This window comes from Phocoena sinus, chromosome 17 (assembly GCF_008692025.1).
Source record: "Phocoena sinus isolate mPhoSin1 chromosome 17, mPhoSin1.pri, whole genome shotgun sequence".
Classification (NCBI taxonomy): Eukaryota; Metazoa; Chordata; class Mammalia; order Artiodactyla; family Phocoenidae; genus Phocoena; species Phocoena sinus.
The window spans coordinates 79004906-79029674 of NC_045779.1; the positions used below are offsets into that span (position 1 = coordinate 79004906).

Here is a 24769-nt window from a genome sequence, read left to right on the forward strand (position 1 = left end):
TACATTCTTGAACGTGGCAAGCAGATTCAACTAGTGAAGATGGGAACTTCTGTACAAAAGAATAAGAAAACAAAATACGGGAAAACCCACACAAATGAGAAAGGACCAAACCAAACAGGACAAGCAGAAGAAAAAAATGGATCTAAACAAGCACAAAAATGAAGAAATAGCCGTCAGCACCTAAATCCACTCAAGGTGAGAAATCAAGAGGAGGCCCAGCAACGCGAGACCTATGGGACCGGAAAAGCCTGCCCAAAAGCACCACCAAGTGCTACTGGGGGGACACAGGGAAGCAAGAGGCCCTGGGTGCCCGGCAGCAGGAGCCACCACCTGAGGGTGGAAACAGGAGGCGTGTGGGCGGCCAGTGGGGGAGGGGCCCGGGGCTCCCCTCCAGCTTGCTCGCAGGGAACAACCCACGGGCTGGGGCAGGTGAAGGTGGGTCGGCAGACCCTCGAGAGGGCCCTGAACTAGCGGAACTCCCCAGCGTGGCAGGAAGGTTCTGCAGGTTAGCAGCCCTGCAGTAGCTGCAGGACGAGAGGAACAGGCTGACTCGGGGGGCCCCGATGCAGAGCATGACAGGGCCGTCACGGAGGCCGCTCCTGGGTGTCTCGTGCGGCCAGGCTCGGGGGGAGACAGGAGAACACACAGGAAGCACTGACTGGCCTGTTCGTGAACAGGAGACGGGGAGAATCGCCAGCTCCACCAGGTGGAGCGGTGGGTGGCTTCTGAGGAACGGATGGAAGAAAATGGGAGATGGGGGGACATCCACCAGGAGTCAAGAGCACACCCACCTCTTCAATTCCCGCTCTTGGCCTGGACGAATTCCAACCCAGTACTGAGGTCCCCGCTTTAGAAGAAAATACTCCAACACCCCTCAGCTACAGCACGAAGAAGCCAGAGACGTGAGTGCCCAGGCCAAGCAGGTTCCAGGGAAGCTGGCAGGGCTCCAGGACGACCCACAGGGCATGCGGATGGGCGCTAAGAGCCTGCGCACGCGCGGGGAGGGGAGCACGGCACCGGTGGGAGACAAGGCGGGGTGAGGGAGCACCGCCGGCCCAGCGGAGCACGGAAGGGAGGGCCCGAGGGCCTGGCTGCCAGTGGGGGACGCCTGGGGAGGGCGCAGAGCCACAGGCAGCCTCACCCCCTCTGAGGACGCCCCCACCCAGGTGGCCTGGGCCGACTTCCTCAGACAGAGGGCTCAGAGGGCACCCCGGAGGGCCGAGGGCCAGGGGCGAGGACGGCTCCCCACCCTCTGGAGAGGGTGGGCATGGAGTCTCTGCTGAGCTGCAGCTCAGCACCCGCTAAGCCGGCCGCCAGCAGACCCAGGACAGCGGCACAGCTACCTCTGCGGAGCAGCACGAGTCCAGTGGCTCGCGGGGCGCAGGTGGTCAGCCTCGAGACGCCTGCACAGCAGTGCCTCACCTAGAGAATTTCAACTAAAAGTTCTTTTTATTAAAAAAAGTTATTTAACTTTTAAAAATCATTTCTAAAATTTTGTTTATAAAAGAGGATAAAAATCCTATTTTAAAGGAAACAACTTAAGCGTGTGGATCCTTAATTTTTTTTTTCTGAATTTTTTTTTTTTTTTTTTTTCCGGTATGCGGGCCTCTCACTGTTGTGGCCTCCCCCGTTGCGGAGCACAGGCTCCGGACGCACAGGCTCAGCGGCCATGGCTCACGGGCCCAGCCGCTCCACGGCATGTGGGATCTTCCCGGACCGGGGCACAAACCCGCGTCCGCTGCATTGGCAGGTGGACTCTCAACCACTGCGCCACCAGGGAAGCCCTGATCCTTAATTTTAAAAGAGGAGGAAAGGATCCAGGAAGATAATTTAACCATGAACTGTGCTCACCAAGGAGAGTGAAGGCAGCGAATGGAAACGTCCTTTACTGAACAGTGTTGATCTAAGATTTAACGTTTTGTCAAGGATGGAATATTTTGTAAATTTAAAAAGTTAAGGGACTTCCCTGGTGGTCCAGTAGTAAAGAATCCGCCTTCCAATGCAGGGAACGCGGGTTCGATCCCCGGTCAGGGAACTAAGTTCCCACGTGCCGCGGGGCAACTAAGCCCACGTGCTACAAACCACAGAGCCCAGCGCTCTGGAGCCCACACGCCACAACTAGAGAGAGAAAACCCGCACGGCACAACTAGAGAGAAGCCTGTGAGCCGCAACAAAAGAGCCTGTGTGCCGCAACTAAGACCCGATGCGGCCAAAAATAAAATAAATAAATAAATAATGAATCTTAAAAAAAAAAGTTAAAAAGGAGAAAAATCTGCCCATAAGCCCATAAAGCACGGGCAAGGCAGCCTGTGGACCATCTTCTCTTTGTGCACCAGCGCTACAATTAAAGCTTGAATGGGTGGAGAGTTTAAATTGGATTTAAAATCTTTTCTTCCCAGGAAACAGATCAAATAAGTATGGCTTTTGGTTTCCATCACGGTCCTAACCTCCAGGACGCCAAGGCCATTCAAAGTATAAACAGTCACAGGATCGTATCTAGGACGCTCTGAACAATCAGTGTTGTGTTTTACTTAAATGAAGCTTTTCTGCCATTTTCCTCACTTAAGACAAGAGCGGGCTTCGCCTTTCCCCATCGTCACAGCAACAGGCAGGACAGCAAAGCCTCACGCGGCGGCCAGCTGGCTCCTGCGCCCCCGAGACCAGGCCAGGTGGACGGAGCTCCACTCGCTCCCACAATGCGGGGCCACCAGCTCCCCCCAGGCAGGCCCCTGCAAACAAATCCCACCTTGGGCTTTGCCCCTAGGAAACCCAGCCTACAGCTGAGTCTAGCAATGTGCCCTGAGCCTCAGGAGAAGTGGCATCAGAATCACCGGGGTAGGTGTGGGGGCCCAGGCAGGTAGATTTTTGGGGTTCCTATGAACAGAGCACATGACTATGCTTGAAAACTGGTGCCCTAGAGCTCAGAGCACCTCAGCTCCAAGTAAGCGTCCTACCCAGCCCCCACCAGCAACACCCACCCCCTCCCCTGCCCCGCTGCACCAGAGGAAGGACGAGGGCCTTGGGGTTCCCAAGGAACAGGAGAAAGCACTGCCAGGAGCCCCCAGAGAGCCCGATGCCTGGCAGGCACTTTCCTGGCCATGGTCGTCCAGGGGGAGAGCCCACCAGGAGGCTCCTTGCCTACGCACCTGCTGCCCGGGGGGCTTCTCCGTCCTGCTGTGCTGCTCATTGCTGCTGGCCCCATCCTCCTCCTCAGCCGCAGTGTCGGCCTCACTACTGTCACTGCCGGAATCCTCCAGGCCTGAGAACACACTTTCCTCGCTGTCGGAGAGGCCAGGATCGCTGCCAGGCCCAGGGCTGAGACCAGGAGCACCGAGGAGAGAAGGCTAAAAGGAGCACGGCGTCAACAAGCCCACAGCCCACGCAGCAGGCACCCTGCGCTGACCCACAGCTCTGTGTGGCCAGCCTCCAAGGCCATAGCCCTCAGGCCACAGCCTCCACCTCCACCAAAACCACCTACCCAACCCAGGCCTCCCTCACCACCCACCTCCGCCGACAGCAGGCCGCGTGCCCTCGGAAGAGACATTCAACTCCTAGCATCTCACAAGGCAACGACTTTTCAAGGAGCTCAGTTCCCATCCCATCACATCACCCACACCGGCCCCCTATCCTCCACACCCCACCCTGGCACTTACAGACCCAGAGCTATGAGGACACTAGGGTGGGGTCTGGGGCAAGCAGAGGACCCCAACCTGAGGGCCTTTTCCCACCTGAAGCAGAAGACTCTGTATCCAACCAGATTGGGACTGACAGTTGATCAGTAAATTGTAAAGCTTGGTTGAAAAGACATAAAAACTACACAAGCTTTACTTAAAAGCAAGTGTTTCCATTCACCCCCTCAAGGGGTAGGACCAGAGCTTCCCCAGAGCAGAGCTCTGCTGAGCAGACACTCCCCGATCCCTAAGTCTACAGGACGCAGTGCACGGTGTGGACCTTTTAGAAGTGCAACAAGAACTTGCAGACTTTTAGCAAGCATTTATCTGAACGGAGAATTCGCTGCGTTTCAATTGTTAAGAAGTCTCTCACCTAATTGGACAGCCTGCACTCACCAATTACTTGGCAGCACTCAGCTTCCACAGAAACGACTCTGACACACACTAACTACTCCAACACTTAGGAAGCCATACAATTAAAACAGCAAGTGAAAATGGCATAAATGATTTGGGCACAAGTACAAATGGCTGCTGATGGGTACAGAGCCAAGAGGACTTGTCGCAAAGTGAGCGGGCAGCCTGACAACCCAGCAACGTGGAGTCCCGGCTCAGAGAGGCTCGACTGTACAAGCCTTCGGCGGCTTTCTACCACCGAGATTTGATGACACCCCACAACAGCTGGGGTCCAGCTGGAAATCAGGAGTGGCCATGAGTCCAGCTGAAACGATACATCCCGTGCAGCAGGCACTGCCTTACTATTCTCGTACCCTCTTTTACAATGTGTGCGACGTATTAGTAACGTATCAACAGACAAGTAGTTACTGCAGGCTCATCCCTTTAACGCAGGAAGCACAATTCAGAGGGCTAGGGAGGCTGCCGCACGGGATGCCAGCCCTCCTTCCTAGCTCTCTCCGGCCCAGACGTTCTTCCAACCGCAGAACAGCCCAGCCCCACACCGGCTACCCCTCGCGCAGGGGGTGCTCCCTGCCCAGGACGCCCCCACAAGGCCACCGCCAGCAGAGGACAGGCGACCCTCCTCCCCGCTTTCCCCGGCCTGGCTCCCCGGGGCTGGCGGCCGAGGAGCCGCCACGTGCGGCCCAGATGCACCTCCCCGTCCCGCTCGCGCAGCCCGCGATCACCTCCAACGGCTCCGGCTCCGGCTCCGGCGGCCGCTTCCCCGGCAGCGACCCAGCCGCCGCCGCCTCGCGCCCCACGCCCCGCGTGCCCGCCATGGTCCAGGCCAGCCCCGACCCGCGCCGCCACTTCCGGCAGCGACACGACCGCGTGGGCCTGGGGGCGGGGCCCTCAGGGTCAGAGGGCGCGGGGCGGCCCTGGGTGGGGCGGGGCCGGCGTGCGCGCGCCGTGGGGACGGGGGCGGGCGGCGCCGGCGGGAGCGCGCCCGTCGCAAGATGGCGGCGGCCATGCTAGGGCTCGGGGCCGTGTGTGCGCAGCGAGCGGCGGCGGCGCGGCCCGAGCGGGAGGCGCGGCGGCGGCGCTAGCCCGGCCCTCAGCCCCTCCTCGCGATCGCTACCTCCGTTTCTCCCGCCTCGCCCGCTATGGATCTGCCCGTGGGCCCGGGCGCGGCGGGGCCCAGCAACGTCCCGGCCTTCCTGACCAAGCTGTGGACCCTCGTGAGCGACCCGGACACGGACGCGCTTATCTGCTGGAGCCCGGTGAGGGGCTGGGCGCGCCGGCCCGGGGCTTTTGGGGGCGGGCAGCAGGGCGTCGGGAAAGAACGTCCGAGGCCGCCCCTCGTCGCTCCTGCCGCGCGCTCCCCTGGGCTGGGCAGGAGGGGCCTCTCCTCCTCGGTCTCGCGCCGACTATGTGCGGGACAACTGCGGAAGCGCGTCTGGCCTTAGGGCAGCGCCCAGTTTCGCTGGCGAGCGTTGTGCCCAGGTGGCCCCTGTAGCTTCTTAGATGAGTTACCAGGGTGGTGGGGTCGGCAGCCTTTGGGAAGAAATCAGGGCTTGACGCAGGAATTGGAGGGCGTTACTCTAGTGGAAAAGGAAAAGGAGCGAAAACAGAAAGCAAAACGTCATAAAGTTCCAGTGGGTCTTGAGCCCGTGTCTGGAGACCAGAGCCGGGTTTCCCAAGAGCGACTTTGTTTTTCGTTCCTCTCGGGACGTCTTCGTTCGCGTCCCTACCTCCAGTTGCCTGGCAGCAGGCTCGTTTCCGTGGTCTGACTCTGCAGACCGGACAATTCAGGCTTGCAGAGGTACAGCAGAGACTGTCTGGAGTTGCGGCCGAGAATCTGCCGTTCACGTCCGGGCTGTGACGTCGTGTCCGGGGAAGGCCAGAGCCATAGCTCAGGGCCGGCAGATGGGTGGCCTAGGCCGCCCTGGGCTGCGGAGCCTCTGGGCGCCTTCAGACATGCTTGCTCTCCTGAGGGTCCAGATGCTGGCTTTCTCAGACTCTCCTAAGTACTTCTCTTTCACAGTCTTAAGCCCTTAGGAAGGAAGAACAGTCAGGGCTGAAGCGAGCCCAGAACTGGAGGCTGGGTCCTCTCGTTCCTGGGTTGTCTGCTGAAGCTCTGCCTCAAGAGGGGGAGAGGGAGTAAAGAGACTAGAAATCCTGCCGCGTCCTTGTGGGGGACACTTCGTGTTGGTCCAAGTAGCACATCCATGTGGCACTCTGCATTCCCACTGCTTGTCTCTGTGATGGTGGGCAGCATGCCCAGAGAGGGGGCCGTGCTTTCCTAAAGCTTGTCCTGTTACCACCATCCCTTCGCTGCAGGCCTTGAACTTTGCAGACCCAAGGAAATGACCCCATGTTTCTGTCATCCTTCCTTCTTCCTCTTTCCCCTTTCCCTTAACTCCCAGGCAGCACTCTTACCCGGTTTGGGGAGGGGCATCAGAGATCTTTTGGGATGTTCCGAGCTTAGTCCTGCTGGGGTGATCGCCCCACCTTTTGACCTGCTCACTGCTTCTGCTTAAAGATCGTGAGGCAGCCCCACCAGCAAGTTCTCCAAGTCCCACTGCCTGTGCTCTGGGCAAGGCCTTGGAGCAGGAAAGCGGGAACCATCAAGCCTGAGACGGCCTCGTTCACAGTGGCTGCACCACCTGCCGGCCCTGCTGGTACTTTCTCCTGGGGGTAGAGGGGTGCTGACTGGAGCCTGTGCATTTGAGCCCCCCTGGTCTGTCCACAGGCGCTTGGTGCAGGAGGTCTACAGAGCTGCCCAGCCCCGAGAAAGGAGACAGCCCCCTGCCTAAGGCCTCAGTGATGCACATACAAGCCCCGGGCCTCTGTCAAAAAGTCCTCATGGAGACTTCTGCAGACTTGCAGCCCAAAGTCCAGCTTCCAGAGACCTTGGAAGGTTCTGGCATCCGTGCTCTCAGTGCCTTCCCCCTTGTGCTGGAAGTTTTCTCCCCATTCTGCCAAGAGGACCCTCCCTGCATTTGACCCAGGGGACCAGGGAAAGGCGGTGGTGGGGTGGCTGACCCTCAAGGCTGAGTAATGCGGGGGGGGGGTGGCTTCCGGCCCCAGAAACTCTGGCCGGGGGGGCCAGTCCGGCAGTGTTGTGCGGGCTCTGCACAGCCCAGCGGACGGCCAGCACGTCGCTGCCCAGAGAGTCGTGTTGGCTCCCCCCGTTCCAGACCCCCTGCCAGTTACCAATGCGCTTGGTGTGGGGCCACTGCTGAATAGGCCGGGGCTGCCCTGCAGGACCCGAGGCCCCGCCACCCTCGGGAGGGAAGCTGGCGAATGCAGCGGCTCTCCTGACCCAACTCCCACGGGACAGGGACGGGGGGAGGGAGCGCACAGGTGAAGGAGGCTCTCCTGACCCCACTCCCACGGGACAGGGACAGGGGAAAGGAGGGCGCAGGTGAAGGAAGCTCTGCTTTTAGGCTGCAGGCACTTCGAGGCCCTGAGAGCGAGGGCCTCTTTCGCCTAGGGTGGCCCGTGTGAGCACGGGCGGTCAGAGGGTCACACTGGAGGGGCTGGCTGGAGAGCAGTCGCTGCAGTCAGGTCGCCAGCTCCCTGTGAGACCGACCCTTCGAGGAGGGTCCTGGTCGCACCTGGCCACTCCGAGCTGGCCAAGGACCATTTTCGGGGCTCCCACGACAGGCAGGGCTGCTCCTCCACCCGACCTGGGAGCCAGGTGGGCCCCAGCAGGCCCTCCGCCCCACCCTCGGGGATGGGCAGTGGCCCCGAAAGGCCAGAGGCGCACCCGGTGCAGGCTGTGAGGGGCGCTGGGGGCCTGGAGGCTCATGGTGCCCCCTGCACCTGCCAAACAGGACACGGCTGTCCCTATCCAGTCCCTCTGCACAGCAGGAGGCCCAGCCCCTCGGGTATCGGTTCCCCTCCTTCCACAGCCCCACGTGGAGGTGACAGCCGGCCTTTTAGAGACACGGGAACTGAGTCCCAGAGACATCAGGAAACAGACAAAGAGCTGGGGGACTGCTGAGCAGGACCCGAAGTCCACGGTCTCTCGCTCACCTCTGGAGCCAGAGGCATCCAGCTCTGGCTCACGCCTGCCCTCGCCACGCTCCGCGTCTCCCGGGTAGAGGGCAACGCGAGGCCTCCACCTGTGGGGTCCGGGCTCCGGCTCCACCCCACCTGTTTGCTTTCTTTTTCTTTTCTTTTTTTTTTTTTTTTAAATAAATTTATTTATTTACTTATTTATTTACTTATTTATTTTTGGCTGCCTTGGGTCTTCGATGCTGTGTGCGGGCTTTCTCTAGTTGTGGCGAGCGGGGGCTACTCTGTTGTGGTGCACGGGCTTCTCATTGTCGTGGCTTCTCTTGTTAGGGAGCATAGGCTCTAGGCACATGGCCTCAGTAGTCATGGCTCGCGGGCTCTAGAGCGCAGGCTCAGTAGTTGTGGCGCACGGGCTTAGTTGCTCCGCGGCATGTGGGATCTTCCTGGACCAGGGCTCGAATCTGTGTCCCCTGCATTAGCAGGTGGATTCTTAACCACTGCGCCACCAGGGAAGTCCCTACCTGCTTTCTTAGCTTGACCCCAGCCACACTCGGACTAACCAGTACTTGGTGCTCATAGAATTGTAGTTTGTATTTTTACACTAGAGTCCCCCCCTTCCCATTCCGTAGAGATTTATAGGTATATGTATAGATGGATGGATGGATGGACGAGACGGGCAGAGATCTATAAACGGCAGGCTATGTGTGTGGCCTCCTGTCTCTTTCCTCCCTCCACGGTCCTGGGGTGGGCGGGGGGTGGTGAGGAGGGGCACAGGGGTCTCAGAAGGGGCTGGAGGGAGGGTAGATGGGCACAGCACACCTGAGCCTGAGCCTGCCTGGCTCCACTGGGCCGCGTGTGCTCAGAATTCTTTATTAAAGGACCAGGGAGTGGTCAGCAGGGTCCTTAGGACCCACCCTGGAATGAGCGGTCAGCTCCCATCAGATATCACAGGCGCCGGGCTAAAGACCCCAGAGCCTGCACCTTTGGCTGCAGGGTTTCCTTGAGACCTGCAGGGCTCGCAGGGGCTGGCTTTGCAGGCTGTGGAAGGAGGGAGGCCGGCTCCCTGAATGTTTCCCGATCTTGGAGGCGCTGGCAGCTGCCCCACAGTCTCCTCCCACTGGGAGGGCGCCGGCAGTTACTGAGTCAGCAGTCACCCGTGTGCAGATGTTCAGCTGGGCCTGGAGACCCGAGCATGGGGCCAGCGGCCGGACATGAGCGGGGATGCTTTGGTCATGGGGCCTGTGCTGCGACCCTGAGCAGAAATAAGAAAATGACATGAGGATGGTGCAGGTGGTCCTATCCTCAGTTGAGGACAAGACGAAGGCCGGGGAGGGGACTGAAAGCGAGCTCCCCTCTGCACCCCGCCTTGTGCCTCCTGTGTCCTCCCGCCAGGCTGCGTTTCTCTGCTGCCGCGTCCACGCGGCTCTAGTGCTCACACTGCACGTGGGTGCCAGCTGCACGCCCACTGCTCCCGGAACACATCACACACACCAGTCTCTTTGGCTGGGGGACTAAAACGGGCCTTTTTTTCTGGGAATATACTTGAGAAGTACAGGAAGGCCTCTCGTGGAATTACCGTGGATGTTAATCCTATTGAGTTGTGGGCACTTTGAGAAAATATTCAAAGACAGAGATCCTCCCTCTGTAAAAATGTACTTACATGCAAAACTGTGTATACGTTTCAGGTGGTTCACAGTTGTGTAGGAAATAGGGCCACAGACTCTGAATTTACAGTAAGACTTGATATTTACTAAGAACTGCACCACAGGGGCAAGGGCATTGCTCACCAGCCAGCAGCTGGGCAACAGCTTCTCCCTGGTCCCGCCGTATTTCCCGTCACTGGTTTCCGTTATATCCAAGGGTAAGCCAGGACTTCCTGCAAGAATTGCACGTGGTCAGCAGAGGAGGAGGAGACATCGGGCTCTGCGATGGACTCACCAGAAGGCCCTCTCAAACTTCTAACACACCTTAAGGTCAGGCTGGCAGGACACATTCAACATGGACTCAACCCACCAACAGTGTTCAGGATTGTTAAACAGGAAGGACAGGTGAGCCCTCCAGGTGCCTAGGCTTTCTATCTGGAAGCAGTGTTCAGACTCTGAGAGCCTGGCCTTTGGAGAAACTGAGACAGCCAGAATTTGCAAGGCCTGGTACCAGAGAGGAGGAGCTGCACGTGAGCCCCTGAGGATCTCGGTCGAGTGCTGCTTTGCGCATCCGTGTGAGGAGCCTGGGAAGCCGCCCGAGAACTTCCAGGGAAAGAACAGCCACTGAGGAGCCGTGTGGTGAGCCATCACCAGGCTCACCTAGAGCTGGCCGAGTCATCTGATTCCTCACAGCCGGAGGGGAGAGACTGCTCTAACATGCAGAGCCTTTCACTGACCTCAGAACAGCCACGCCTTGAAAGTGGGGCTGGATTAGCCCCAGAGAAAAGGCTACCCAAATGCAGTGTAAACGAGCTTAAAAACAAGCCTTAAAAGGATCAGGGCGGGCTTCCCTGGTGGCGCAGTGGTTGAGAGTCCGCCTGCCGATGCAGGGGACACGGGTTCGTGCCCTGGTCCGGGAGGATCCCGCATGCTGCGGAGCGGCTGGGCCCGTGAGCCATGGCCGCTGGGCCTGCGCGTCCGGAGCCTGTGCTCTGCAACGGGAGAGGCCACAGCAGTGAGAGGCCCGCGTACCACAAAAAAAAAAAGGATCAGGCTGATCCTTTCCTGCAGAACTGAGGGTGCAGTACTCTTGAAAGGAAGACAACTAAACTCAGACACAATGTAGTAAAATTCTTCGTGTCCAGGATCTAGTCAAAACTAATAGATGATCCACTTGGCATGAGAATGTGACCTGTAACAAAGAAGGGAAGAGTCATAGTAACAGATCCAGGTGTGATGGAAGTGGCGAGCAAGGACATTAAAGGCGTTATTAAGATGCTCTGTTTGCTCAAAGAAGTAGAGAGAAAACGTTAAGACAGAGAAATGGAAGATATAAAAAGGAAGGAAATTGAACAGAATATCTCTGGAACAAGTGTCCCATGCAGAAGAATTCCACATTATTTCTGTTGACTCCCTTCAAAGAGGTGACACGTAATTCCCACCCTTCAGTGTTGGCTGCACACAGACTTCCTTCTGAGGAGTACAGGAGTGGGTGGGGGGAGATACTGTACAGTGGAGACGCCTGACAGACAGGCCTCCGCCAGCAGTGATGAGTCACGTTGACGGGTGTGCCCTGCCGTGCTGTGATGGGCAGTGCAAGCCACCTCTGTGGTCTTCCTCTCCAAAAACTTACATAACCCCAACTCCTCATGAGGGGAAAACATCAGACGAATCCAAGTTGAGCAACATCCTACACAGTAGCAGCCCCGTCCTCAAAGCTGTCAGGGGCGTCAGGAACCAGGAAAGTCTGAGACTGTCGAGAATGACGTAAGGAGACACGCGTGGAATGTAATGTCTCAGATGATTGTCCTGGAATAGAAAGACCTATTAGGTAAAAACTAAGGAAATCTGAACAAAATGGGGACTTTGGTTAAAAATAAACTATCAATATATTGATTCGTTACTTGTGGCATATGCACTAATGCGGGGTGTTAATAATAGGGAAATGGGGCGTGGGATATATGGGAACTCTGTACTGTCTAGCTTTTCTGTAAATCTAGCTTTCTAAAGTTTAAAGCTTGTTTTTATAAGTCACTGGAGGGGATTAAACAGCAGATTAGAAACTGCAGAAGAAAAGATCACTGAACACTAGACTAGCAAAAGAAACTATGCCCGGTGATCACAGAGAGGAAAAAAAGACTGAAAAAAGTGAGCAGAGCCTTACGGGGATAATGTCACGTGGTCTGACACACAATTTAAGTTCCAGAGTAAAGGAGGAAGGAGAATTTTAGAAATACTGGTTGAAATTTGCTACAGTTTTTTTTTTTCTTTGAAAGCTGTAAATCCACAGATCCAAGAATTTCAATGATTCCCAAGGAAGATAAAGCACAAAAATAAAAATGATAACCAATGCACATCACAATCAAATTGCTGAAAACAAGCAGTGAAGAGAAAATCTTAACAGCAGCCAGACAGAAGAATAGGGTAAGAATGAGACTGACTTCCGATCAGAGACAGCATGAGGCCTGGGACTGGAAGGGGCCCTGTAGGTGGAAGTCTGGTCAACACTCAAGACCTAGTGTAACTCACCACATCAACAGAATGGGGAAGAAAAGCCACACGATCTTAACAGAGGCAGAAGAAGCATTTAACAAGATTCAATATGCATTTCATGATAAAAACTCAGCAAGGGACTTCCCCGAGTGGCGCAGTGGTTAAGAATCCACCTGCCAGTGCAGGGGACACGGGTTCCGTCCCTGGTCTGGGAAGATCCCACATGCTGCGGAGCAACTAAACCCATGCACCACAACTGCTGAGCCTGAGCTCTAGAGCCCGCAAGCCACAACTACTGAAGACCGCGCGCCTAGAGCCCATGCTCCGCAACAAGAGAAGCCACCACAATGAGAAGCCCGCGCAGCGCAACGAAGGATAGCCCTCACCCGCCACAACTAGAGAAAGCCTGTGTGCAGCAACAAAGACCCAACGCAGCCAAAAATAAATAAATACATTAAAATGTTTTAAAAGCTCAGCAAACTAGGAAGGGAAATTCATCGATCTCATAAAAAGCTCGTACCAAAAAAACCCTACTGCTAACATTATACTTAATGGTGAAAAACTGAATACTTTCCCCCAAGGCTGGAAAAGAAGGCAAGGATGTCCGCTTTTACTGCTTTTCCTTAATATGTTTGGGATGCCCTGGTCAGGCAATATGGCAAATCCATAAGTAAAAGACATCAAGATGGAAGTACAAGAACTAAAACTCTCTATTCGTAGAAAACATTATTGTTTACTTAGCAAATCCCAAAGAACCTACAGAAAAGTTATTAGAACTAATGAATGAGTTTAGTGAGGTCACAGGATTCAAGGCCAATATACAGAAATGGAGTATATTTCTATGTACCAGTAATGAGCTGTTGAAGATGGAAATACAGTGCTACAAAAACCACAGAACACTTACTGGTTGCATTACCTGTGGCTGTGTAACCAGTCACCTCCAGACTAACTGCCTAAAGCAACAAACCCTTGTTATCTCCCAGTGTCTGAGAGCCGTGAGCTGGCTGCCTCAGGATCTCTTGTGAGGGTGCAATCATCTCAAGACTCAGCTGGGGGGACTTTCCTGGTGGTCCAGTGGTTAAGACTTCGCCTTCCAATGCAGGGGGTGCGGGTTCAATCCCTGGTCGGGGAGCCAACGTCCCACGTGCCTCTCGGCCAAAAAAACAAAAGATAAAACAATTAATACTGTAACAAATTCAATAAATACCTTGAAAACGGTCCACATCAAAAAAATCTTAAAAAAAAAAAATAGACTCAGCTGGGTGCTGGCAGCCTCAGTTCCTCACCCTGTGGACCTCTCCTTAGGGCTGCTTTCAGCATGTCACCTTGCCTCTCCCAGGGCAAGAAGCAATCTGAGAGAGCGGGAGCCCAAGGTGGGCTTGTAATGTGTTCTCAAATACCATCATGTCTGCTGGATGTGGTTGGTCATAGAGAACACTTTTGGTAGATCATGGAAGGGGACAGCACAAGCTGTGAACTCCTGGAGGTGGGGATCCTTGGAAGCCATCTGTAGGCTAGTTATCATGGGGTAGATCTTGCAAAATGTGTATATATATATATATATGTATGTATATACACACACACACACACACACATATATATATACGTGTGTGATTTATTCATTGAAAACTGTAAAACGTGGCTGAGAAAAAGACGTAAGTAGATTCCACACAATCCCAGTGAAATCCAAGCAGAAATTTTTGTGTGCACTAACCTTCAGTTTATGTGAAAAAGCAAAGGACAGAGAATAGTCAAACTTTTTTTTTTTTTAAGGAGAACAAAGTTGGAAGACTCACACTATCTGATATCAAGACATACTGTAAAGCTATAATAATACTGAGTGATATTGGCATAACTATAAACATACAAATAAGTGGAACAGACTAGAGAGTCCAGAAGTAGGCCCACCCATTCAAGGTTATTTGATTTTTGACAAAGATGCCACTGTAATTCAATGGAGGAAGAACTGTCTTTTCAACAAATGGTGCTGGAATAATTGGACTTCCACAAGCACAAATGTGAGCCTGTCCTGTGTTTAATACTATATACAAAAATTAAACATAGACTGAAATATAAGAGCTAAAACTGTATAACTTCTAGAAGGAAAAAACCGGAACACAAATGTTCGTAGCACTTAGTTATAATAGCCAAAAACAGGGCACAACCCAAATGTCCATTAACTGGTGAGTAGAAGACAAACTGTGGGACATCCCTACAATGGAATACCAGTCAGCATTTAAGAGGAACAAACAGCTTACCCTTGCAACACTATGGCTGCATCTCAAAGGTATTACGCTAAGTGAAAGGCCACATACAAACACAAAAGGCTACATACCCTGTGATGCCACTTACATGACATTCCAGAAAAGGCAAAACTATGGGGACAAAAGATCAGTGGTTGCCTGGGGATGAGGGAGGGGGTTGACTGCAAAGGGACACAGGGGTGGTTTGGGGGGTAGATGGAAATGTTCTCTGTTCCTCGCTTGTGCGAGTAAACAGCTGTGTGTCAGAAATGGAGAGCTGTTCGTTTAAAATGGTAAACTGTATATAGATTATAGCTTCCTTTTCAGAGATACGGAGGTACATCCCAGACGGCCAGCCGTGTGGAGACACCCAATCAGTCAATAAGGGTAGAGCTCAGCAAGCAGTCTGGCCTAGGGTGAGACAGGATGTGCTTGAGGTCGTGTGGGTGAATGGTAGATGCCACGTGGGGAGACTGAGGCACAGCGGCAGCCTGCAGATGCCACCATCAAGACTCGCAAGAGTGCAGCCTCCAGAGGAGTGCTGTTTTCTTCCCTCATTTTCCATCTGACGGGATATCCATCTCCTGTGCCACAGACATTTCCCAGCAGTCCACCAAACTCTTCCTGTCTGAAAATGTGTGAGATCCACATAAAGCAGTGCTAAAAGGGAAATTAGAATGGCTTCTGAGCTTCCACATTAAAGTAAAAAAGAGCAAAATAAGCCCAAAGCAAGCAGAAGGAAGGAAATAATAAAGACAGCAAAAATCAATGAAATTGAAAACAGTAAAACATGATAAATGAATTCAAAAGCTGAATCTTTCAAAAGATTGAGATCGGTAACTTGTGGAATGACTGACAGAAGAAAAAAGGTAAATTACTAATACCAGGAATCACAGAGGATATATCACTACAGACGTCACAGGCGGTAAGAGGATAATAAGGAAGTACTACAGACAACTCTATGCATGTCAAGTTGATAAAATGGACCAATTCCTTGAAAAGCACAAACGGCCAAAACTCACCCAAGGTGAAACATAACTATTAGTGACCCTGAGTCTATTAGAGAAATAGAATCCCTAGTCATAAACCTTCCTAGAAAGAAGTTTTCAGGCCCAAATGATCAGACAAAAACAGCCCAATAAAATTACAGACCAATATCCTTCATAATGTCTTCTATAAAATTTTAGCAAATCAAATTTGGCAGTACATAAAAAGAATAATGTCGCAACAAATGGGATTTATCCCAGGAATGCAAGGATGGTTCAGGGTTTTTAAATCAATATAATCCACCATGTTAACAATCTAGAGAAGAAAAACCACATGATCATATTATTTGATTCAGAAAAAGCATTTGACAAAATTTGACATTCGTGATATTAAAAAAAAAATTCCTCAGGAAACTAGGAAAACTAGGGCTAGCAGGGACCTTCCTCAGCTTGATACAAAAGGATCTCTAAAAAAAAACAACACACACAAAAAAATCCTACACCTAATATCATACATAATGGTAAGACACTGAATGCTTTGCTCATAAGATCAGAACAAAGCACAAAGTCTGTTTTCACCAGTTCTAGCTAATAGTGTACTGGAAGTCCTACCCAGTACATTAAGACAAGAAAAAGAAATTAAAGGCTAACTGGGGTGAGGGTAATTGAAGCCCCAGTATTCTCAGCCTGCCATGCCTGGGGTAGAGCCTCCATTCTATAGGCGGGGGCAGAATGGGGAAGAGGACCCTCAACCTCTTGGCTGCAATCACCAGGAATTTAGCCTCTTCACCTTCAAGTTGGACAAGATGAGAAATGCTGGTGGCCTGCCCCTCAGCAAGATACAGAAAGCCTTGGCTGTAAACTGAGGAGAAAGGAATCCTCACCTCTAGGCCATAGCCTCCCAGAGTGTCATATCAATCCAGGTGAACTTGTGTGAGAAAGAGGGAGTAAGTTATGGCTAAAATGCTACAGACTCACTGTTCCTACTGAGTTTTAGGTTTTCTTGAATAAATGTTTCTTCATTTGTTATATGCCTTTAGGACAATTTCCAGAGACTTTAGATGACTTAAATAAGCTTCGTTTTTTTTCTCCTTGGAGTGGTTCGCTGGATCTCCTTAGCTGCCTTCGCAGACAGGGAAACCTTGCCTTTATCTTTAGAGGATAGTTTTGCTAGATATCGAATTCTTGGCTGACAGGTTTTTTTCTTTCAGCACTTCTGGTATGTCATCCCACTGGCTTCTGGCCTGCATGGTTTCTGATGACAAATTAGCTGTTATTAGGGATTCCTTGTACATGATGGGTCTATTCTCTCTTAACTGCTTTCAAGATTCTTCCTTGGTCTTTTGCTTTCTTCAGTTTGATTATGGATATCTAGATGTGAATCTCTTTGAGTTTATCCTTGGAATTTGTTAAGCTTCTTGGATATTTTTCATCAAATTTGGGAAGTTTTCTGCCATTATTTCTTCAGATATTCTTTCTGTCCCTTTCTCTCCTCTCCTTTATGCATATGTTGGTCTTTGGTGGTGTACCGCATTGTCTCCAAGGCCTGTTCACTTTCTTCATTCTTTTCTCTTTCTGTCTCTCAGCCTAGGTAATCTCAGTTGAATATCTTCCTTCACGATTCTTTCTTATTCCTGCTTGGATCTGCTCTTGAGTCCTCTAGTGAATTTTAAATCTGAGTTGTTACACTTTTCAACTCCAGGATTTTTTTTTGTTCGTATTTATAACTTCTATCTTTATTGTTATTCTTTGTTCTAAGAGATATCATTCTTAATGCTTTCCTTTATTTCTTTAGATGCCATTTTGTTTTGTTCTTTGAACATATTTCAAATACCTGATTTTAAAGTCTTTGTCTAGTAAGTCCAACATCTGAGCTTCCTTAGGGACAGTTTCTTTTGGCTGCTTTTGTCCCATGTATGGGTCATACCTTGTTTCTTTGCATGTTTCGTAACTTTTTGTTGAATGTTGGACTTTCCATTAATATAATGTGGCATTTGTTAAACTCAGTATCAGATTTTCTGCGCTCGCCAGGATTTGTCGCTGTTTCTTGCTGTTGCTGTTTGTTTGTTTCGTGACTTTTCTGAACTAATTCTGGGCAGTTTGTGTTCTTTGTTATGTGTGGTCACTGAGTTCTCTGCCCAGCTCATTGGTCAGGGAGTAAAGGGAGCAGGAACGTCATTCAATGCCTGGAGACAATAACCCTCCCAGCCTCTGCAGCGGACTCTGTATGTGCTGGGCGTGCCTTCACCTCCCAGCCAGGTAGTTAACACCTTGACTTTCTCCTCCACTTCCTGCTTATGCAGAGCCTCAGTCAGCCAGAGGTGAGAGGGCCTTTTCAGGTCTCTCTCAGGCGTGCACAGAGCTCTACATGTGCATGTGACTTCTAGATCCCCTGGAATATTTTGGAGCTTTTCAAAGCTCCTCTTGATCTCTCATTCCCCAGCTCTTCCTTTTAAGTTTTCTGGTTAGCTTGTTTTTCCCCGTCTGCTGTCCACTGTCTTAGGCAGGCACAGGTTTCAAAATTGCCTCTAGATGTTTTCAACAAACATCCCGAGGAAAAGGCTTTTTATACTAAGAGAGCTTCCAGTCAAATCAAACAAAAACAGCCTTGCAAGTGGAACCTTCCAGGGAGTTGCCGTACAGGCCTTGAAGGAGCCCCAGCCCCATTCTCACCCTGTGGCTGCCAGAATGCTGATTCCCCCACGATTTCAGCTGTTGGTTTTCACAGCTACGGGAAAGGAGGCGGGAACAGGGTGAGTTTGAATGCCACAGCTCACTGATCTTACTGAGATTCAACCATTTCTTGAATAAATTCTCCCCATGTTGGTGCAATCCTTTGGGTGAGTTTCAGGGTTCTGAAGAAGTTGACTAAACATTTTTTGCTAGTTTTCTTATTGCTTCTTTGGAGGAAAAAAGCTTTAGCGGTCTCTCTTCCACCATTTCTCCTCACCTCACACTTACATCTGTTTATTGTCCCGTCTTTGTCCGTGTTGAGAAGCGCTGCTGCGTCCTGGTCACCGCCATGGGGATCTTCCGGCTCTTCCCTGTCCCTCATCCCAGGGGAGGACTGCACCCGCTCCCGGGCCCTGCCAGCACAGAGGGCTGCCTTGTTGCCCTTCCAGTAGCTTTTGGACTGAGGGCAGAAAAGAAATGGAAGAGCAGCGTAGCAATTTTTTGGTTTCTTTTTTTGCGGTACGCGGACCTCTCACTGTTGTGGCCGCTCCCATTGCAGAGCACAGGCTCCGGACGCGCAGGCTCAGCGGCCATGGCTCACGGGCCCAGCCGCTCCGCAGCATGTGGGATCTTCCCAGACCGGGGCAAGAACCCGCGTCCCCTGCATCAGCAGGCAGACTCTCAACCACTGCGCCACCAGGGAAGCCCAGTGTAGCAGTTTTGTTCATCTCTGTTTTTTTGTCTCTGTTGCCAAAAGAAAAACAAAGCTGCGGTTCTGAACGTGACTGTGTTGTTTTCCTCCAGAGTAACTGAAATCAGGTTCCCGTTTTCTTGGCTGCCTCCGTTTGGGGTCTTGGCTGTTCTTAGGGGAAATTTGCTGATTAAAGCTAGCACGAGGCCCCCTGAGGGAGGGGCCTGCCGTGCTCTGAGGTGCTTCCTGAACGGCCCTCTGCAGCCTGGGTGAGCGGGCCTCAGCAAGGGTGCTGGGTCCCAGGGAGACCTCCACCCTGGGTGGGGGCACAGCCCCTGCACGGAGGCGGCTGCATGACCCCCACGTCTCCTGGCAGAGTGGGAACAGCTTCCACGTGCTGGACCAGGGCCAGTTCGCCAAGGAGGTGCTGCCCAAGTACTTCAAGCACAGCAACATGGCCAGCTTCGTGCGGCAGCTCAACATGTGTGAGTGCGCTGCCCCGGGGCCCCGCTCGCCGGCCTAGTGCAGCCCCCAGGCTCTGAGCCCTGGTAGCCCGGGGGCGTGACCCGGATCCCGCGCACCTGCAGGGGGAGGGGCTGTCGTGGGCGGATCCCGCGCACCTGCAGGGGAGGGGCTGTCGTGGGCGGTGTGGAGCCTCCCTGAGACTGAGACCACCCAGCCGCCTCAGGCAGGGCTCCCAAGAGGGCAGTGCTGGGCATTTCCCCACTTCCCCAGCCTCCCTCGTCCTCCAGCGGGGCGGTGGCCGTGCCGGAGTGAGGGATGGGTCCCCAGCCCTGAGGCAGCACTGCCCCACCCTGTCGCGCGCAGATGGCTTCCGGAAGGTGGTCCACATCGAGCAGGGCGGCCTGGTCAAGCCAGAGAGGGACGACACCGAGTTCCAGCACCCGTGCTTCCTGCGCGGCCAGGAGCAGCTCCTGGAGAACATCAAGAGGAAAGTGACCAGCGTGAGTAGCCCTCCTCCCTCCCCCACGTCCTCGGACTTCCCTCCAGGCCATCAGCAGGAGCAGCGTCCACCCCCTGTCCTGCTGGCCTGGCCTGGCTGCACCGAGCCCTCTTCCTGCTGGCAGCCCCTCCTCCGTCAGCCACCACAGCGAAGGCCCCTCCAGACCGGCAGCCCCTTGGCCCTTTCTGCTGTATCCCGCCCCCCCCAGGCCATCTCAGTGACTGCTCCCCTGGGGACCCAGGTGTCCACCCTGAGGAGCGAGGACATAAAGATTCACCAGGACAGTGTCACCAAGCTGCTGACTGACGTGCAGCTGATGAAGGGGAAGCAGGAGAGCATGGACTCGAAGCTGCTGGCCATGAAGCAGTAGGTGCTGGGGCGCCGGGCAGGGGACGTGCTGGGACCAAGAGGCCTCCTGGGGAACAAGCAGAGGAGGGGGAGGGGGCGCCAGCGGAGGGTGTCTCCCCCCAGTCCCGCCCCGCAGGCTCCGAGACAGACACTTCGGGCCTTCCACTCTCCAGACAGAACTAGGTTCAGGCTTGCACAGCCTCCCACCCTGCCAGGTTGAACTCGTTTCCAGAAGGTGGGGTTGGACCCGGTTCCCATGACAGCAAGCAGAGCTGGGCCCGGAGCAGCGGCCACACCCTTGGGCTCCTCACGCATGCCTGGCATCACTCAGCACGGGTGTCGCCTCTCCTCAGGCCTGGGAAGCAGGAAACACTTCGGGTTCTTTCTGGAACCCCTGCCCCTGGGGCATGTGTGGCCACCACAGAACCAGCTCTAGGCTCCCCCGAGCCAGGACCCCTATGGAGCCTGGCTTAGGTCTCCTCCCATGTATTTGGGGCCCTGGGGACCTCAGGAACCCCAGCCCGGGGTGGCTGTCCGTGTCTCGGTGCGGCCTCAAAGCCGCTCAGAGGGCGGGCCGTCATGCCCCCCAGACCACGGAGGATGCTCCTGGGCCCCGACTACTCACATCAGGGCCCAGTAGAAGCCCCTGGCTGGGTGATACCCGGAGATGGAACCAGGTGAACTTGGCTTCTGGGACATGGACACCTCTCAGGGTGAAGCCAGGAGGGTCTCTTGCATGTCAACAGGACATGCTGGGGGCTGAGCAGGGCTGGCCCCCTGGAGTGGCAGACCGTGGGCTGCTCAGGTGGCCCTTTCTGCTCCTCGGGGCCACCTCTGGTCCCCTCAAGGCACGGGACAACCCCCCCACATGCCGCCCTGTGGCCTGAAAGCTGTACTGCCCCCTTCCCCTGGACTCCCCTCCCATTCTCAGCCTCGGTCTAGGGAGAGTCGGCCAAGGGTGGGGGCCGCCCTCAAGGCTCTGCCACCTCGACTGTCACCGAGAAAGCCCCGGGGGTCTCGGCCCAGATCCTGGGGCGCACCAGCAGGCCCTGCCCAGGTCTCCACCACAGCCCCGCTGCCCCCGCAACTGGCACCCCTGCGCATCCTCCCCTCGCAGCGCAACAGCGCGAGGAGGGGCAGGGGCCCTGGGCTGGCCCCCAGACCGTCCCACAGCCTGTGCTCGGGTGGGGTGGGGATGGGCCGGCAGCTGGGCTTGTGGTGAGATGCAGTCCCCCACGGCCCTGCTCCTGCCCGGGTGGGGTGGAGTGTCCGTGGGGCTCCCTGCAGCCCCCCGACGGCGCCTGGTCTGTTGCAGTGAGAACGAGGCCCTGTGGCGGGAGGTGGCCAGCCTGCGGCAGAAGCACGCCCAACAGCAGAAAGTCGTCAACAAGGTGCGACGCCGGCGGGCGGGGCGTGGGGTCCCTGTCTGCAGCCAGGCTGACCACCTCTCCCCTCGCAGCTCATCCAGTTCCTCATCTCGCTGGTGCAGTCGAACCGGATCCTGGGGGTGAAGAGAAAGATGTGAGGCGCTAGGCATGCCCACCTCCTGTTGGCTGTGTCCTGGGGGCCGCCGAGGCCGGGGACGCAGCTAACCTGCCTCTCCCCACAGCCCGCTGATGCTGAGCGACAGCAGCTCCGCGCACTCCATGCCCAAGTACGGCCGGCAGTTCTCTCTGGAGCGCCTCCATGGCCCGGGGCCCTACTCGGTGAGCGGCGGGTGCCACGCGGTGCGGGGGGGTTGAGGCGGCGGCAGGTGCTGCATGTGGTCACCTCCCTCTGGTGGCAGGCTCCGTCCCCGGCCTATAGCGGCTCCAGCCTCTACCCCCCAGACGCCGTTGCCAGCTCCGGACCCATCATCTCCGACATCACCGAGCTGGCCCCCGGCAGCCCCTTGGCCTCCGCGGGCGGGAGCATAGCTGAGAGGTGGGCCCGGCACCTTCCCAGCAGGCGGGAGCGGGTGGGGCTGGTGGAGGCGCCTGCTGACACGTGCGCCCCCTGTGCAGGCCCCTGTCCAGCAGCCCCCTGGTTCGAGTCAAGGAGGAGCCCCCCAGCCCACCTCGGAGCCCCCGGGCAGAGGATGCCAGTCCCAGCCAGCCGTCCTCCGTGGTGGAGACGCCCCTGTCCCCGACCGCCCTCATTGATTCCATCCTGCGGGAGAGCGAGCCTGCGCCGGCCGCCTCGGCCCCGGCCCTCGCCGATGCCGGGGGCCACCCCCCCTCGCCCCGGCCTGCCTCGGCCCCCGAGAAGTGCCTCAGCGTAGCCTGCCTGGACAAGTGAGTGCCGTCCGCTCACCCACCGGCCTCTGGAAGCACGGCCGGGCCTCTGACAAGAGCTGGACACGGCGGCCGTCAGGCCTGCGGCTTAGGGCTTGCTGGGGATGAGCTCGCGGACCTGGCCCTGAGCACAAAGCTCAGGGCTGGGGAGGGAGACAGATGCCAACCAGGTGGTCCCACGGCCCTTCCACCGCAGGAGCCCAGGCGTGTGGCCAGGCCGCCCTCTCCAGCAGGCTGCTGGGTCCCTGTGTCTGTCCTGCTGCCCCAGAGGTGGGCAGGCGAGGGTGGGGCCTGGGGGTCTGCCCGGCCCCCACCTGCAATCCGGGGGCTCTTGTCTTTCTATCTTGCAGTGTGGCTCGCGCTCCACAGATGTCTGGGGTCGCCCGCCTCTTCCCCTGCCCCTCTTCCTCTCTACATGGCCGAGTCCAGCCAGGGTTAGCGCTGTCCCACTGGGGAGGGAGGAGGGCTCTGCCAGAGCTCGGGCCCCTCCCCAGCCGCGGACCAGACCCCAGCCCGGCTGGGAGCACTCAGCCCTGCCTGGTGAATGGGCGCCCCAGGCCCTCTGCGACAGGGACTGGCCCCCCCGGGCTCTGGGGCCCCTGCCAGCACCCTGAGTTGCCGACTGACAGAGGGTGGCCCAGGTGTTGTGCTGACCGGCCTTCTCTAAGGAGAGGGCAGGGCCTTTTGGTTCGCAGCCGCCAGGCCTGGTCTTTCCAGGCGGGCACCAGGGGAGAGGCTGGCCCAGCCACCGCCGAGCACGGCTCCTAGCCGCCTCCTGCTGTCTTCCGGTGCAAAGGCCCAACCTTACTGAGCCTGAAGATCTGGGTGCCCACCCCATTCTGAGCACTGACCTCCTCCTTGGCCCTCCTGCCATCTTGGCCCAGCCTGAAATGCTGCCAGAGGCCTTCTGGGGCCTCACGGTGACCGGTGACGGCAGGGCCTGAGCCACTCCCCCAGGGTGGCCAAGGATCCCGGCCCTGTGCACACTGGCCCGCCGGGCCCGGGCTGGCAGCGCAGAGGGGCCCTACCTTGGAGGGCCTCCCGTGTGCCCGAGTAGGGTGGGTGGTGGCCGAGGGGAGCCCTTCTCTGGCAGGTGGGTGTGAGCGCTGGCAGGAAGGTGCCTGGGTGGGGACGCCCGGGGTGCCGCTTCACCCGATTCCCTCCGTCTGGCCAGGACCGAGCTTAGCGACCACCTGGATGCCATGGACTCCAACCTGGACAACCTGCAGACCATGCTGACAAGCCACGGCTTCAGCGTGGACACCAGCACCCTGCTGGACGTGAGTCCCGGCCCCGCCCCGCCCCCCGCCCCGCCCACAGGCACAGCTTGACTGCCCTCCCTTCCCTGCAGTTGTTCAGCCCTTCGGTGACAGTGCCTGACATGAGCCTGCCCGACCTTGACAGCAGCCTGGCCAGCGTGCGTAGAGCATGGGGGTGGCAGGGTGGCGGGGGGAGAGGATCCGGGAACCCTCACCACGCTCCCTCCGCCCCGGCAGATCCAGGAGCTCCTCTCTCCCCAGGAGCCCCCCAGGCCTCTTGAAGCAGAGAGCAGCAGCCCTGACTCAGGTGAGCTGAACCTGCCCGCCCCCGCCCCCGCCCCGTGCCCTCGCGCCAGCACGCTGACCTGCCCGCCCCCGCAGGGAAGCAGCTGGTGCATTACACGGCCCAGCCCCTGCTGCTGCTGGACCCTGGCTCCGTGGACGTGGGGGGCGGCGACCTGCCGGTGCTCTTCGAGCTGGGAGACGGCTCCTACTTCTCCGAGGGGGACGACTACGCAGACGACCCCACCATCTCCCTGCTGACGGGTTCCGAGCCCCCCAAAGCCAAGGACCCCACTGTCTCCTAGAGGTCCCAGGAGGAGGGCCGGCCTGCGCCCCACACACCCCCACCCCACCCCCACCCCCCAGTGCAGGGCTGGTCTCAGTAGTACCGGGCCGGCTGGGCGGGCATGGCCCCCAGTCAGCACCGAGGGCCCAGCCCCATGAGCAGTTGCCTGCTGGGGCCTTCACGGCCACACTCGGACTGACCGGTACGCGGGTGCTTCATAGGATTGTATTTTGGATTTTTACACGAGAGTCCCCCCTTTCCCATTCTGTAGAGATATACAGGCATATACGTGGACGGACGGACAGACGAGACAGAGATCTATAAACGACGGGCTGTGTGTGTGGCCTCCCAGTCTGTTTCCTCTCGCGGGGGTCCTGGGGTGGGTGGGGGGGTGAGGGGGGACACAGGGGTCTCAGAAGGGGCTGGAGGGAGGGTAGACGGGCACAGCACACCTGAGCCTGAGGCTGCCTGGCTCCCCTGGGCAGTGTCCACGCAGCAGTCTTTATTAAAGGACCGGGGAGGGGTCAGAGGGCCCCTAGGA

At 56.0% G+C, this 24769-nt stretch overlaps 2 protein-coding genes and 1 long non-coding RNA gene across 10 annotated transcripts in view; 1 reads left to right on the top strand and 2 right to left on the bottom strand.

Moving 5' to 3' along the window:
* Window positions 1–5067, bottom strand: part of BOP1 (BOP1 ribosomal biogenesis factor) — a 21130-nt gene extending 16063 nt beyond the window's left edge. Inside the window, exons 1-2 of one of the 2 annotated variants that reach the window (XM_032609477.1) lie at window positions 4811–5067; window positions 3147–3344 (exon numbers count right to left, since the gene is read on the bottom strand). In XM_032609477.1, the coding sequence (XP_032465368.1) occupies window positions 3147–3344; window positions 4811–4903 (291 nt within the window). In that variant the 5' untranslated portion in view covers window positions 4904–5067. The remainder of the gene's footprint in view (window positions 1–3146; window positions 3345–4810) is intronic. The other variant, XM_032609476.1, reaches the window with a different exon arrangement.
* HSF1 (heat shock transcription factor 1) lies at window positions 5052–24567 on the top strand. 7 transcript variants are annotated; one of them, XM_032609481.1, is made up of 14 exons: window positions 5058–5344; window positions 19193–19301; window positions 19645–19781; window positions 20022–20146; window positions 21444–21519; window positions 21588–21649; window positions 21738–21834; window positions 21915–22051; window positions 22132–22401; window positions 22752–22835; window positions 23576–23681; window positions 23753–23818; window positions 23898–23967; window positions 24042–24567. In XM_032609481.1, the coding sequence occupies exons 1-14, from the start codon at window positions 5228–5230 to the stop codon at window positions 24245–24247; spliced, it is 1662 nt and encodes a 553-aa protein (XP_032465372.1). In that variant the 5' UTR covers window positions 5058–5227; the 3' UTR covers window positions 24248–24567. The 7 variants fall into 7 exon arrangements, with proteins under 7 accessions (XP_032465369.1, XP_032465374.1, XP_032465372.1 ...); XM_032609479.1 differs by having other exon boundaries at window positions 5067–5344; window positions 19989–20146; XM_032609480.1 differs by having other exon boundaries at window positions 5067–5344; window positions 19989–20146; window positions 23922–23967.
* On the bottom strand, window positions 8627–12374 carry LOC116742186. Its single transcript, XR_004346394.1, has 3 exons — window positions 11364–12374; window positions 9875–9963; window positions 8627–9339 (listed from the first exon to the last, which is right to left on the bottom strand). It is a non-coding gene; the product is annotated as an uncharacterized LOC116742186 (long non-coding RNA).
* Window positions 24568–24769: the final 202 nt, after the last annotated feature.

Coding starts and splice junctions, on each gene's coding strand:
- HSF1 (XM_032609478.1), top strand. CDS start 5,228: ATGGATCTGCCCGTGGGCCCGGGCGCGGCGGGGCCCAGCAACGTCCCG. Junction 21,520..21,587: donor AGCAGAAAGTCGTCAACAAG/GTGCGACGCCGG, acceptor CTCCCCTCGCAG/CTCATCCAGTTCCTCATCTC. Junction 22,402..22,751: donor AGCGTAGCCTGCCTGGACAA/GTGAGTGCCGTC, acceptor TCTATCTTGCAG/TGTGGCTCGCGCTCCACAGA.